Source organism: Callospermophilus lateralis, chromosome 4 (genome assembly GCF_048772815.1).
Source record: "Callospermophilus lateralis isolate mCalLat2 chromosome 4, mCalLat2.hap1, whole genome shotgun sequence".
In the NCBI taxonomy this organism is placed as follows: domain Eukaryota; kingdom Metazoa; phylum Chordata; class Mammalia; order Rodentia; family Sciuridae; genus Callospermophilus; species Callospermophilus lateralis.
In genome coordinates this window covers 13,593,052-13,609,029 of record NC_135308.1, presented here as the reverse complement: position 1 = coordinate 13,609,029, position 15,978 = coordinate 13,593,052, and the positions used below count along the sequence as shown (strand labels likewise).

The 15,978-nt window shown below is 34.6% G+C and overlaps 1 protein-coding gene across 2 annotated transcripts in view; it reads left to right on the top strand.

The window, feature by feature from the left end:
- Positions 1-15,978, top strand: part of Ppp3cc (protein phosphatase 3 catalytic subunit gamma) — a 71,347-nt gene that overhangs the window by 20,870 nt on the left and 34,499 nt on the right. For both annotated transcript variants that reach the window (XM_076853602.1, XM_076853601.1), the window contains exons 2-4: positions 4,677-4,874; positions 5,206-5,330; positions 8,796-8,907. In XM_076853602.1, the coding sequence (XP_076709717.1) occupies positions 4,677-4,874; positions 5,206-5,330; positions 8,796-8,907 (435 nt within the window). The remainder of the gene's footprint in view (positions 1-4,676; positions 4,875-5,205; positions 5,331-8,795; positions 8,908-15,978) is intronic.

Here is a 15,978-nt window from a genome sequence, read left to right as displayed (position 1 = left end):
TAAGATTTAACATATGAGCACTGCCAGTGCTGGCCAAACGGTGCAGTAACCGAACCTTACCCCTCATGCTGGGAATATGAAGTGCTGTGATCACTTTGTGAACTGTGGCAAATCAACGCCTAGCCCATAATTTTTCAGCATTGCTGCTAGGTATAGACACAGAGAAATAAATGTTTTATGTTCTCTGAAAGACACATAGAAGGGTGTTCATAGGGGTTTTACTCTTAGTACTCAAGTTGGAAAGCTTGTCTAGTCATAGCATTTTGCTTCTCATGGCTTTACTGTAGTAATGCTTAGCTTTTAGCTGTTTGTATTTAGCTCTGCCATTGAACTATACCCCCAGCCCTCAAATTTCTTAAAACTTTCATTTTTAAACCAGTATGATTTCAGAAAACTAAAAGAACTTGGTGCACAGGTTGCCCAGAGTACAAATTATTAAAATGCCAACTACCTGCATTCAACCACAAGTACTCTCCTGGATCACTCTTGAGCTTCATTAATTTTAGCTGCTTTTACACTTTTCTCTTCAATTTTCTGTTTAAATAATGTGTTTTTTTTTTTTTTTTTATGTTTTCAATTTCTTCCTCTGGTTGACTTTGCTCAGATTAACTCTTTTTTTTTTTTTTTTTTTAATAGTTGTAGATAGACAGACAGAATGACTTTATTTTATTTGTTTATTTTTGTGTGGTGGTAAGGATAGAACCCAGTGCCTCACACATGCTAGTCAAGGGCTCTACCACTGAGCTACAACTACAGCCCTCAGATTAAGTCTTTATGCTTGTGCTTTTAGTAGATACTCAAGAGCAGTGCTGTCCATGAGCTTCCTGCAGGATAGAAGTGTCCTTCTAGATTTGTGGGCTCCAGTATGTTAGTTACTGGATGCATGAAACTATTGAGCACTTGACATGTGGCTAATACAACTGGGGAACTACATTTTAGATTTCATTTAAATTTAATTAACTAAAATTTAAGTTTAAATATGGCTAGTACTACCTTATTAGTATAGCTATAGAGTTAAAAAGGATAGACTGAGAAAAAAATAAGAATTGAGAATGATATGAAATTAGGGGAAAATTGCATTTATTGTGATTAAATTAGAGCAGTGTTCTCATTCTGTACAATAGGCTGCACGGTAGAATTACCTGGAAAGATTTCTGAAAATACCAATTTCTGAGTCATCAATCTAAAACCAATTAGATCAGAATTTCTAAAAATGAAAAGTACATCTTATTATCAGAAGTTTCCTAGGTAATTCTAATATGTCATCAGGGTTAAGAATTAGTGAATTAGAATAGTGCTTAGACAGAATGGACACCTCAGGATCTCATTAAAATATTCTGATTTCTGTAGGTTTGAGTGAGGACCTGCTATTCTATGTTTCTGAAAAGCTTCACGTTGATCCTCAGACCACACTTTTGAGGGGCAAAGAATTTTAAGAAGAAAGGTTGAGCAGGAGTCTGTTATGTCTGAAATGAACATTTGATAGCAGAATTGTAGAATTCAACAATTTTTGTCTGGGGCTGGGGTTATGGCTCAGAGATAGAGCTCTTGCCTAGCGTGTATGAGGCCCTGGGTTCGATCCTTAGCACCACATATAAATAAATAAAATAAAGGTCCATTGACAACTAAAATTTTTTTTTTTAAAGCAGGTTTTGGTTGCAGGGTTAAATAGATTGGCTAGCCAGAAGTTGAGAATAAAAGCTTAAAAACTATAAAGAGGCCTGGGCACGGTGGCACACACCTATAATTCCAACTCCTGCAAGGGTAAGGCAAGGTGATGGTAAGTTTGAGGCTAAGAGGCCAACCTGGGCAATTTAGGGAGACCCTATCTCAAAAAAAAAAAAAAAAAAAAATGGAGGAGGATGGGACAGGGATGTAACTTAGTGCTTGCCTTGCATGTGAGAGGTACAAGGTTTGAGCCCCAATACTGAAACACGGTGCACAAACCAAAAAGAGGTGAATTAAGTATGCACAGAGAAATGTAGCCAGCGACCCACGCTGGCTTCATGAAAGAAGGTTCGAACCGGGAGAAAGTGCTAGGGAGTTTTGAATTAAAGACACAAGACTCTAATTTATTTATTTATTTATTTTTAATTTTTTAATTGGTTATTCAAAACATTACAAAACTCTTGACATATCATATTTCATACATTCGATTCAAGTGGGTTGCTCCAGGATGGCTCCTCCTAGCTCCCGCCTCCAGCCACCTAATGTGGTAGTGAGGTTACTGAAGAGGAGAGAGGGAGAGAGAGAGAGAGAGAGAATTTTTTAATATTTATTTTTCAGTTTTCGGTGGACACAAATCTTAATTTTATTTGTATGTGGTGCTGAGGATGGAACCCAGCGCCCTGCTCATGCCAGGCGAGCGGCTACCGCTTGAGCCACATCCCCAGCCCCCATGACTAATTTTCAACAGGAAAGTTTTGGGGGCACATTACAGCACTGGATAAACCCAAAGAAAAATTATTCTATACCAAACTGCAGCCAAAGCAAGGGCTAGGCACTCATAGTATGGTGTTACCAAAACTTTCTAACAGGGTCTGGGCAAAGGCAGAGGCTATTTCTCCTGGCTTTGATCTGGAGGGAATATTTCTGCTCAGTAAGGAGGAGTTGCTTCATCCACTTGCAAAGTGAGCTTTGTTAGGTGAATGAATGAATGAATGAACCAAAAAAAAATGTGACTTTGGAAAACTCAGACGTGGATAAGAAAGATCACTTCACTTTAGAAGAACTAACAGAGATTATATCCTACCTAACACATATGGAAATAGAAGTAATGAGTCTTCTTAATTGTTGCTTCTCTGAAATGCATTGCTAATGCCCTACATTTTATAATGGTACATATCTCTTAGGTTGTCTATATTTCTATATTAAATGTAATATCAAAATAAATTGTTCTTATGAAATGACCAGGGTGTAATAGATCATAAAATGAAAGAAAATAATTCCATTCCACTTGTGTAGACTTTAATAACTACAGAGAGGTTTGATGTTATAGTAACTACAGAGAGATTTTATAGTAAGTGTATACATTATGTAAATTAAAATATTTTAATTATGATTTCAACATATAGTTTTCAAATTTATCATTTCATTTTGTTCATTATAGAAATCAAGAGTGATTCCAAATAAAATTTTTATAATCTGCATTTTAATTAATAAATCATCCAAAAAGTTAAAAGAAAAAAAAAAAAAAAAGAAACGATTCAATGTAGAATCTTCTATGTGCCTAGTCTTTGGATTGCATTTTCAGAGGACTGCTGGTTTTCTGAAATCATCTACAAGGAATTAGATTAAATGTAGCTTTTGGGCTGGTGGGGTGTAGCTCAGTGGTAGAGTACTTGCTTATCTGTGAGCAAGGTTGGGTTGGAATCCTAACACTGAAGAAGGGGAGGGAAAATAAAAATAAAATGTAGTCTTTTTGTGTGTGTGTGATACCAGAGGTTATATTGGATTTTATCTAGGGCCTCGAACTTGGTAGGAAGGTGCTTTGCCACTAAGCACTTTTCTTTTTTTATTTTGAGACAAGGTCTTGCTAAATTGCCCAGACAGGCCTTAGCCTCTTGAGTTGCTGGGATTATATATCTATATCTATCTTTATCTATCTATCTATATCTACATTTATCTATATCTGTCTACATATCTATTACTAGTTGTTCCATTTCCAGATTAGAAAACACAATCAGAATTGCTGTGTCTGTTCTTCTCAAGTTTATGCTCTGTCACTACAGCAGATGTTTTTCAGACCTTGCATCTCATTTTTAGTGTTCTCCTTGTTATCAGTAATACAATGCAATGGGTAACTACCTTTAAGAATAAAGTATACATCTGTGGTTGCCCTAATCAGGAACTGGAGTCAGACTTCTAAAACATGGTTTTATTAGCTCAATTCTGTAGAGGAAATAAATGCTAATTTGGTGTTAAGATTGCTTTCTTTCGGTGTGGGGTGGGGTGGGGGGGTGAGGGGGGTAGGGGAGGTGTCAGATGCCCATAATCCCAGCGGCTCTGGAAACTGAGGCAGGAGGGTTGTGAGTTCAAAGCCAGCTTCAGCAGTTTATTGCGGCCCTAAGCAACTCAGCGAGAACCTCTCACTAACTAAAATTTAAAAAGGAGAGGGCAATGTGGTTCAGTGGTTAAGAACCCCTGGATTCAATCCCTGGTATCCCCCCGAAAAAAGATTGTTTTTCTTCCATTTGTTTTAACCAATTTCATTTTAAATACTTTTTCCATAGATAGAAAGATAAAGATATTCATATCATCTAGTTCCTTGTTTTACTTTTCATTTATTTCCTGAACCACCTTCAAGTTGATCATATTTGTATTGTAAAATATCATATTTGTACAAAAGTTTTTGACTTTTGACTTGACCCTCTTTCTTTCTTGTCTTTTGTGGTTCTGAGGATGGAACCCTGCATGTTGCACATGCTAGGCAAGCAAGCATTCTTACCACTGAACTACATCCCCAGTTCAAATTATGTGATCTTTTTAAAAATTATAATTCATCATTTATGATATACAGTATCTTAGAATTTTATCTTAGAATTTTTTTCACGTAGTTCTGGTGCTGTGGATGTGAAATTACAGTGATTTATCAAAATTAATTTGACACATAAAGGAACTGCATTCATGGTTGTTATCTATACATTTTATTTTAAATTACTTTTTTCTCATTCTAGCTGTTCCCTTTCCTCCGACCAAACGGCTTACTTTGAAGGAAGTGTTTGAGAATGGGAAACCTAAAGTTGATATTTTGAAAAACCATTTGGTAAAGGAAGGCCGAGTGGAAGAGGAAGTAGCCTTGAAGATAATCAATGATGGGGCTGCCATTCTGAGACAAGAGAAAACTATGATAGAAGTGGAAGCTCCAATCACTGGTATGAAAAGTACTTCCAGGGTTACACTTAGATTTGAGCTAATTTTGCGAAATGATTACAAACTTAAAGGTGGTATGATAATTTTTTCTCTGAATTTTGAGATAGTGTTTGTGTTAGCATTAATTAGAATGTTTGTTGGTCCTTGAAGAAATGTAATTTTAAATGACTAACATTCTTAGTGGGAATATTTCATATCAATATATTGACTACCATTACATAGCAGTCCATTCAAAAGGGACTTAAATTAGTTAAACTGTAATCCATGTTGGAGTAATGCCTTTTTTCTTCTAAGACATAAATTTTCACTTTACATTATTTGTTTTTTGCCTAGTGTGTGGTGATGTTCATGGACAGTTCTTTGACCTGATGAAGTTGTTTGAAGTTGGAGGATCACCGAGTAACACACGCTACCTCTTTCTGGGTGACTATGTGGACAGAGGCTATTTCAGTATAGAGGTAAAAATGAAACCAGCTATGTTGGAGCTATCATGTTACCATTAAAAAGATTTGCTTTTAATTCTTTGGTAGAAGAAATTAAAATGTTAACACTGGTAAAATTTATATAAACTTTATTACTTCAACAGTTAAAAAAATAAATGTTTTCCATTGACAGAAAAAGACTATTCCTTTTTCTATCATTATAAAACCTGCATATAAGGGCTGGGGTTGTGGTAGCACATGTGTCTGACATGTGTGAGGCACTCGGTTCAATCCTTGGCATCACATAAAAATAAATAAGTAAAAGAGAGATATTGTGTCTACAATTAAAAAAATATTTTTTTAAAAAAGAAGAAAACCTGGCATATAAGACTATATTAACCCAATTTTGAAAATAAATTTAATTTTTATCAACCTTTCCTTTTTGAAGGTAGTGTACTTGCTGCATATAAGTGACGTAAATTGCTTTTCCCTTAAACAGGGATTGAATTAGCTGACCTTAATTATAAGATCATAAACTGCCGAGCTACAATGAACTCTTAGATTAACGGCCAATGGTAAATAAGTAGGCACTTAGCTTTTTGTAGGTATAATTTCTGATACTGTTGTACATAGTAAACCCCTAATAAATGTTCATTGGAGGGAAAAATGAATTGCAGTTAAGTTAATGAAAATTCACAACTTGCTTTTATATATTTTGAAAATTGAACTATAGGAACATGGTTAGAATTAAAAACTAATATAAGCTTTTATGTATAAAAGACAAAACTACTGTAGAACCTAATGCAAGGTTTGGAGTACAGTGGAATCACCATACATTCATATTTAATGTCCATTGAGTGAACTCTGTATGCTTGGCAAATAAAAGTACATACAGTAGCTTTTGAAATAGTGTGGCTATTTGAATTTGTAATGTGCTCCAGAAGAAGCACGAGATGAGAAAATGAGTCCGCTTGCTCTTGTGTTGTCTTTAGTCCTGCTTGGCCCCTTATAGTATGAGAATCTCAGTGTCCTATATATGTCCCTGGAGGTGAACAGTTGGTTTTTCATGTAGCATCACTCCTAAATACAAGTCATCTTTTTCACCCAATGGTCAACCAAGCAGTGTCATTTTTTTGAAGCTCAAGGAAAAATAAACAGCAAAATTAATTAATTTTACTCTTTAATTAGATTTGCAGTCTAATTTCATGAATCAGAGAAGTTCAGTGTTATTTTGCTATTGCATAAAATTAATTTAGTGCAAATGTGAGGACAAAAGTTAATGGTATGAACTAAGAAAATAAGTGCCCTTTTCCCTTTCCCTGCTGCAAGTTCTCCTGCTGCTCAGTTAATGTCCACAGTGTCTAAATTAAGGCACTAGAGATAGGTGGAGTTCATCATGGGCTGTCACTGAAAAGCTTCCCTGTTGCTACTGTGTTTCAGTAGACAATAAGTCAAAAATATGAATGTTTGAAAGACACATTGAAAGTTTATGTCTTTGTGTAATTATAAGATGAGGTTTCAGAGGCTGAAGAGCTTTTAATTTTTTTAATTTAATTTTTTACCAAACTCTTAGTCATTTTAATTAATGAGACATCTTAATTTTTTACCAAACTCTTAGTCATTTTAATTAATGAGACATCTTGTTAAACATAACTGTTAGGTCAAATTATCTTCTTATTGTTAACTCATAATTTAAAAGTAGTTTTAATTCATTTAATATAGCACATGTAAAAAAATATGCAATGCCTGGGGGCTGAGGTTGTGGCCCAGTGGTAGAGCGCTTGCCTGGCATGTACGAGGCGCTGGGTTCTATCCTCAGCACCATATAAAAATAAACAAATAAAAATAAAGGTATTGTGTCCAACTACAACTAAATTTTTTTAAAATACGCAATGCTTTTTGTACACCTATGCTGTATTCAGAGAATTTTTTCCTCACAAATCAACAAAATTTCCTGAGTGCCAACTCAGTCACAGGCTGTGTGAATAAAAATCATGAGCTGGAAGTATAGCTAAGTGGCAGAATACTTGCCTATCATGTACTAGGCCCTGAGTTCAATCCCCAGTACTGGGGAAAAAAAAAGAATTCATGTTCTCTTAAGAACCTGATAGTCTTTTTTTAAAAATATTTTTTTAGTTGTTGATGGACCTTTATTTTACTTATTATGATATTGTGGTACTGGGAATTAAACACAGTGCCTCACACTTACGAGACAAGCGCTCTACCACTGAGCTACAACTCCAGCCCATGGACAGTCTTATAGAAATATATAGATTTGAAAGATTTTTCAGTATAATATGAAAAACACTGGTTTAATTATCTTCAATATTCTTCATATTGAGACCTAGCAAGTCTCCTCACACACAGTAGCTATTCAATATTTGTTGAATGAATATTAATAACTCATAGTTTCTTTATGGATTTATTCTGTTATTTGATGTTGGCTAACTTTGAAAGGGTTTTTCTGGAATAACTTAATAGATATATGAATAGAAACTGGAAGGTGACAGTGCTGTATCAGTTTCAAAACTGAATTGTGGGATATATCTAATTTCAGTTGGAAGTCACTAGATTTATAAACTACTATGATTATAAATTCTATAGACTATAGCTTAGTCCAACATGATACAAGTATGTAAATGAAAAATAATTTTTTTACCATTCCCTTGATAGCCATAAGTATGATGTTTTTGTCAAATGGCTGAAAATAAGATTGTGGAATCCTGAATGTATTTTTTATTACAAATAGTTCATTTTTTGTAGAAAAATTTGGAGATACAGAATCTAAGAAAACAAAAGCCTTCCAAAAATCAGAAATAATCATCATTAATACTTTATTTTTTTTTTCCTTCCTTTATGTTTCTAAATTTTTTAAAAGAAAATTGGAATCATTTTCTGTGTGTGTGTGTGTGTATATATATATATATATATATATATATATATATATATATATACATACATATATATATATTTTAAAAAATTATATATATAATTTTTAAAAAATTTTTTTGTACAGGGAATTAAACCAGGGGTGGTCACCTCCACGCCTGGCTTATATATTCCTTTTTGTGACTAAAATATGTGTGTGTGTGTGAGTGGCTTTGTCAGAGGTCTACATATTTACATAAACTATGGAAACATTAAGGGGAGGTTTTCTGTATGCTATTCTCTTTCAGATTCTAGGGCAACAAGCATATCTATACATTCAAAAGTTGATTTTATTTTGCACCTTGGAGCTAATATAGCAAGCCACTTTCAGTTTTTAATTTGTTCTTTTTAGATATACATGATGGTAGAGTGTATTTTGACATATTATACATACATAGAGTGTAACTTATTCTAATAAGGATCACATTCTTTTAGTTGTACATGATATAGAGTTTTACTGTTGTGTATTATATATGAACATAGGAAAGTTATGTCCAAACTTGGATTTATATAACATGTCTTTGTGTGTTATAATAGTCACAAAGAAATTTTATCCTTTAATTTGTCTTGTAGTGTGTGCTGTATTTATGGAGTTTAAAGATTAATCATCCTAAAACATTGTTTCTGCTTCGAGGAAATCATGAATGCAGGCATCTTACAGAATATTTCACCTTCAAACAGGAATGTAAGTATTTTCATTTCTCTGGAGTCTTTTAAATTATTCTTTAGCCTGTTCCAAATGAATCAAATAAAAAAATTTAAAAAGTGAATCAAATATAAAGGGAAAAAAGCATCAGTAGGACTCAAATGTTTTTTTGAGTACCACTCAAATTTATTTTTTCCTGGTAAAAACTAAAAGTCCTCTAAGATCCTCCTTTCAGGAGGATAAATATTTATTATTTATTTTGAAAAGAACTTTTGAGTACTCCCCCCCCCCCTTTTTTTTTTTTTTGGTACAGGGACATTCGACCACTGAGCCACATCCCCAGCCCTATTTTGTATTTTGTTTAGGGACAGGGTCTCACTGAGTTGCTCAGCACCTAGCTATTGCTAGCTTTATATTTGTGATTCTCCTGCCTCAGCCTCTTGAGCCACTGGGATTACAGGAGTGCACCACTATGCCTGAATCCCTCATGTTTATAAACTAATAAATGATGGATAGTTGGAAAACACAGAGAAGATAAAAATTATCTGTAATTACCCCATTTAGAAATAATCACGATCTCACTAATTGGAATATAGTTTTTTGGCCTTTTTTCTCTCTAAATAAAAATCTGTTATGAAGTAATTGAAATACATTTATATTTTTAAAATAAAATTTGGCTTGGGCTGGGTTGTGGCTTAGCAGTAGAGTGCTCATCTGGCATGTGCAGGGCCCTGGGTTTGATCTTCAGCACCACATTATAAAAAATAAAGGCATTGTGTCCAACTACAACTAAAAAATAAAATAAATAAAATAAAAATTGGCTTTTATTACTTACACTGGGTTTTTGATACTGGGTCTGGCTGTGTTGCTCAGACTGACCTCAGACTCCTGAACAACTGAGATGAAAGAGATTCTTGCCGCCATGCCCGGCTTATACTGTTAAATAAATTTATCTTTTCACTTAACATAATAGCATTTTCAATATTGTTATGTATTTTTTAACTCATAATTTTATAATGTTATTTTAATATTTTTTAAGTACTCCATCTTATTAATGCCGTATTCAATTTAGTAACAATTGTAGGGAGCTTAGGTTGTTTTTAACTATTAATACCATAATATAAAAAAATGTTTTAATGAAAGTGGATTTTTTTAAAAATTAAAACATTACTAGCTAATTTAAAAACAAACCAGGGGATGATCAGGAGGCCAGGAGCCAGCAAACTGCATGTTGGAACTGGTCTGCATTTGGGGTCCCTGCCCACTAACAAGAGGGCCACAGGTTCAGTTCAGGCCACAGCTATCAGAAGCTGCTAGAAAACTCCAAGGAACTCTGAGATGAAAGTTGAGGAAGACTCTCTTTTTTTGGATTGAAGGATCACCCAAACTTTTGCAGGATTTTGGGACTCCAAAATTGAGGAAGCTGCACAGTTTACGCCCACATTGGAGGGTTCTAACCAAGAGCCACTGACCAACCAACTCAACCAGGCACAGGATCTTGAACTTTTGAACTAGTGACTTTCCCTATCTGGGTTGTAGTCTTCTTTTTTTCTTCTTCTTTTTTTTTGGCACCAGAGATTGAACCCAGGTTGCTTAACTACTGAGCCATATCCCCAGCCCTTTTTTATATTTTAGGGACAGAGTCACACTGAGTTGCTTTAGGGCCTCACTTCTTTGCTGAGGTGGCTTTGAACTTTCGATCCTCCTGCCTCAGCCTCCCAAGCTGCTGGGATTAGGGCATGTGCCACCGTCCTGGCCTAGCATGTTCTCTATAAAAAAGGAAGCTAAACTAAATCTCTCTGGTCCCATCTGGCTTTATTTTGTTCTGTTTTGTTTTGTTTTTTTATTTTTGTTGTTGGTGGTAGGTTTTTTATTTATTTATTTATTTATTTTGTTTTTTCAAGGTGTCTTACTATTTCACTACCTTGCCTAAACTGTCCTTGAATTTGTAATCCTCCAGTCTCAGCCTCCCAAGTAGCTGAGACAACAGGCATACACCACCACGCTGGCTCCACCTGGCTCTAAAATCTACCCCTTTCCCTGAATAATCCTTAATATGCATAAATACTATGTTAATATAGTTGATATTTTGATTATGGATTTCACTTTGTGTCCTATTCAGATTTTTCTTCTGAGATTATTATCTTGAAATAATATATTATAAAATATGTAAAGTTTTATTGCCCTCAAAATATTCAAGTTTAAAACTTTTAAATTGTTTTTCAGAAACTTGGAGTATATTGAGCCCCCAGAACCCTGTGCTGGTCCATAGAACTCACTGGATAGTGTTTCATATGCTCGCATTAATGCTCGTTGCCAATTGCAACTAGATGTGAGATGGCAGCCTCCTTCCTTGGAAAGCCTGAAAGGAAAGGTTGTTGCTATTGAAAGAAATTTTAGAGTAATAATACTTTTTAAAAACTCCTTCTGATAGAAAAGTCAACTGCATTTGGGCAAGATGCAGATCATCACAGCCCTGGTGAATCAACAGAAAGATTTTTAACAAGTAGATCTACCATTGGTGGATGTTTAAATTGGTGTGAGTATTTAGAGAACAGTTTGCAATATCTATAAAAATTTTATTAGCATTTTTACTTTGTAAGAATTTATCTTGCAGGCCAGGCACTGTCACACACTCCTGAAATCCCAGCAGCTCAGGAGGCTGAGGCAGGAGGACCACAAATTCAAAGCCAGACTCAGCAATTTAGCAAGACTCTAAGCAGTTTAGCAAGATTCTATCTCAAAATGAAACATCAAAAAGGGCTGGGGATGTGGCTCAGTGCTTAAGCACCCCTGGGTTCAATCCTTGGTACCTTCTCCGACCAAAAATTATCATGTAGATTGCATAACATATTTAATGCTGTAAAACAATTAATATAAATTTAGTGACTTAAAAAAGCACATTGATTATCTAAGAGTAAGGGTAGGTCCGAAGTTCAGGTACAGCATGGCTGAATTCACTGAGCTAAAATCAAGGAGTCTTTCTCTAAGGTCACTAGTTGTTGCCGGTCCTTGCAACTGCAGGATTAAGGTTCTCATTTTCTTTCTACCTTTTGACTTGTTATCGCTCTTAACTTCTAGAGATTACTTGCAGGTCCTTGACATTCAGTCCCCCATGTTATGCCCAGTATGGATGTTTTGCTTTCTTCTAGGCTCAAATGCATCTCTGAATTCTGCCATTAGCCAGCTGGAGAAAGCCCTTTTCTTTTAAAAGACCCACCTAATTAGGTCAGGCCCATATGCCATGATTTTTTTTCCTCATATATTGGAACATAATCATGAGAGTTCCATTATATTCAGTTTCACAGAGTGTAGGTCATTACAGGTCATTTTAGAATTCTACATAGATACATGGACAAAATGATAAGATAGGGATGTTCATTGGAGTGTTCATTGTAAAACAACAGATGACCTAAATGTCAGTAGGGACTGATTAAATAAGTGATAATACATTTTTAAAAATGGAATACTAGGCCTTTATTTAAACACTAAGAGTTCTATGTATATATTATGGGGAGATGATGGATAAATCATTAGATAAGAGAAGCCATTAGCAGATCATGTATACCCTGCAGAGAAGAAACTGTTTTTGTTTTCTGGTACTGGAGATTGAATCCAGGGGTGCTCAACCACTGAACCACACTCCCAATCCTTTTTATTTTTTTGAGACAGGGTCTCACTAAATTGCCAAGGCTGGCCTCAAAACTGTGATCTTCCTGCCTCAGCCTCCTGAGTTGCTGGGATTACAGGCATTTGCCAGCATACCCAGCTCAAAGAAATGGTTAAATAGCAATCACCTCTTGATGCTGTGTCAGGAGGACTTATGCTTTTAACTTTATATCCTCTTTAGTACTATTTGAATCATATTTTTACTTCTACCATGTACTACTTTTATTTTTTTCAAACCTGTTTTTGAAAATTACCCAATTTGGACATAAACACTTAAAAGTCTTTTTAAAGCACTTCTAGTAATTTTACTGTGTGTTATTGGTTTAAAATTACTATTACAAAGTTTTAGAAAGCTTCTACTAATTTATCATTTGGGAACCATTTCGCCAAATGTTTTTAAAATTTGAAATATTTTACACTGGTTTTCTAAAACAAATATTAGGATATTTCTCATCACGTCTATTTCTTAGGGGAAAAATTAAATCTTGTGTATTAAATCTGTTAACAAAGACCCTGGAGTATAATACTTGATAGAGTCAGCTTGTATTATTTAGAAGTAAATAAGTGATGAATAAATATGCCTGGGGATGCCTTTCTTCTGAATTAACATTCAGGTTGACCTTTATTTTGTTACATTTGAAATGGGTCTCATTGTGTTGCCCAGGCTGGTCTTACACTGTCCACATTGTCCTTCTGCCTCAGCCTCCCTAGTACCTGGGACTTCAGGCATGCATCACCATGTCCAGCTTAAGGTTCAGATTTTTAAGTGACATTTTATCTCCTCTTTCTCTGTTTTATCAGAACTTTGTTGTTGTTTGTTTGTTTTGGTACTGGGGATTAAACTCCAAGTTATTTTATTTTTGTACCAGGGACTGAACCTCAGGGGTACTTCATCACTGAGCCACATCCCCAGCCATTTTTTATAATTTATTTAGAGACAAGGTCTTGCTAAGTTGCTTAGGGCCTTGCTGCTAAGTTGCTGAGGCTGGCTTTGAACTTGTCCTTCCTGCTTCAGCCTCCTAAGCCACTGGGATTACAGATATTTGCCACTGTGCCCTGTTTGGAGTTCTTTTTGATAAGCATATTTGGTTTAAAATATTTTTAAAACAATGAACAATAGGTTTAGGAAACATTTTAAGTATCTCCTTTCACACAGAATTTTCTACATCAGGTTTTATTTGCTTTTATCATGCTTTAATGTACTTTTAGACCTTTTTTTTTTGGATACTGGTGATTGAACCCAGGGCTGCCGTTGAGCTACACCCCTAGCCTTCTTTAATGTAGTTTTAACCCAGTTGCTTTACTTTTCTCTTGTCTATCAAAATATCCTTCTCTTTCATTCTAATGTTCCAACTGAAATATTAATAAATCTTGGAACAAGCACACATATTCAAGTGAAAATTTAAATTTCTATTCCTATATAAGGAAAGAGGCTTTTGTTTTGTATGGGTGTCTTTACTGATAAGCCTGTCTCTTAAACTGCTGCTGTGGCTTTTAGAATCAGTACCTTATAATTACTGTTAAGTGGTGCTTAGATTTAGATTGTGCAGCTGCAATCTTGCAGTCTTGTTAATATTTTTAAGGGGTGTGTATGGAGTCTTGTATCAATTCTTAAAATTGCTTTATACTGTGAAAATTTTTTTTTAATCTTTTTTTTTCTTTTTTTCTTGTGTTCAAATTCAGAGATAATTTGAGTAACAAAGAAAAGTGTAACAGTTGGTTTTTGACATATCCTTTCTACTTGCAAAACTATTTTTTATTGGAGAAACCCATTTTATAATTTCATCTCATAATTCTGGGTTCAAAGTTCTATAGTTGTTCAGTTGGGCCATCTTTTGATGGCTTGCTGACAAGTTCCGAAAACTCTGGTAATTCTGTTAATGAAAATAGTATTGCTATGACAAGCAATAATTTCTGATCTTTTTCAAAAGTGAGCATCATTAGTCATTGTTCATTGCAACATTATTTAGAGTAGGAAAAGACCGGTCTGGTTAGATGGTGGTATATCCATGAAGTGAAATAATTTGTAGATATTTAAAAATAATTTAAGCTAAGCTCCATTTAGGCAAAATTTTACCTTTACCATCTTAGCATCTTTATCAATTTTTTTAAATTGGCAAGACTGATCAATAGGAGAAACGCATGTATGTTTGTTTAAAATAAGGCTTACATGACATGCTAGCCTTTCTAAGAGTTGAATATTACATGTATAATGAATTGGACAGAGTACTAAGTTGCGGAAAAGTAACTAAATTTTATGGGGAGGCTAGAAGATAAGAGTTGTTTTTTGTTGCTTTTGTTGTTGTTGTTGTTGTTTTGGTTTTTTGTTTTTATTGAAACTGGGGCCTTGTACATGCTAAGCTTATACTCTACCACTGAGCTACATCCCAGCCCACTACAGGTTATTTTAACGAGGTCTGTACAGAATTCTCTGGATCTCTATTTCTCATCCTTGATCACAATGTTAGTTTCCTTTTAGTGTAGAGAGGGTGTCTTTGACCAGAAATTTCATCTCCTGCTTTTAAGAAATAGCATGAAAGTCAGAGTGATCTTCTTGAACCTACTGTTTTTCAGGTGCTTTTAACTCAAAATAGTCAATGCAGAGCAGCACATTTTAGGGTGGCATATTCTTAATTCCTTCATTCGACATGTTAAGATGTTGTATGATCTTCAAAATATGCTATTAGGATGTGGTAGTGCATTCCTGTGTTCCTAGCTGCTCAGGAGTCTAAGAGGCAGGAAAATTGAAAGTTCGACTTCAGCCTCAGCAACTTAGCAAGATCTGTCTCAAAACAAAAAATAAAAAAGTCTGGGGATATAGCTCAGTGGTAGAGCACCCATGGATTCAATTCCAAGAAAAACACACACAAAAGATATTATTAGGTAATAAAAGCAAGATCAGAACAGCTACCATTTTTGGAGAAAACAAAAGGAATCTGTGAAAAGAGAATAGTACTTACATATCTTCTTATCTGCTTGCATATGCAGAGAATATCTTTGTAAAGATACCCAGGAAATGAATACTGGGTGCCTGTGGAGAGGGGACAGGAGGAACTGTGGACCTTATAGCATTTTTATTTTGAACCACATCAATGAATTGCCTGTTTTTTAAAAAAAAAATAAAAGCAAATAAAAAATTTAAAGAAAGGTAATCAACGACTAGACCAGGTAATTGTTTCTTGCAACTAGTGCTGAGTTTCAAAATTGCTTTCAAAGAATTTTGTTAAAATTTTTGTTTTGATAGTGATGCATATTAATGCCAGTTAGAACTTGTGTGATCCTATGGTTGCGATGCATTTTTCCTTCATTATAGATATAATTGTTTTATGGGATATATCTTAAATTTTTTTAAGAAAACACTGCTCTTAAATCAGCTAATTTAACCTTTGGGAATTATATTTTTAGTTATTTGGTTCTGCTGTTAAATATTTTACTTTAAAA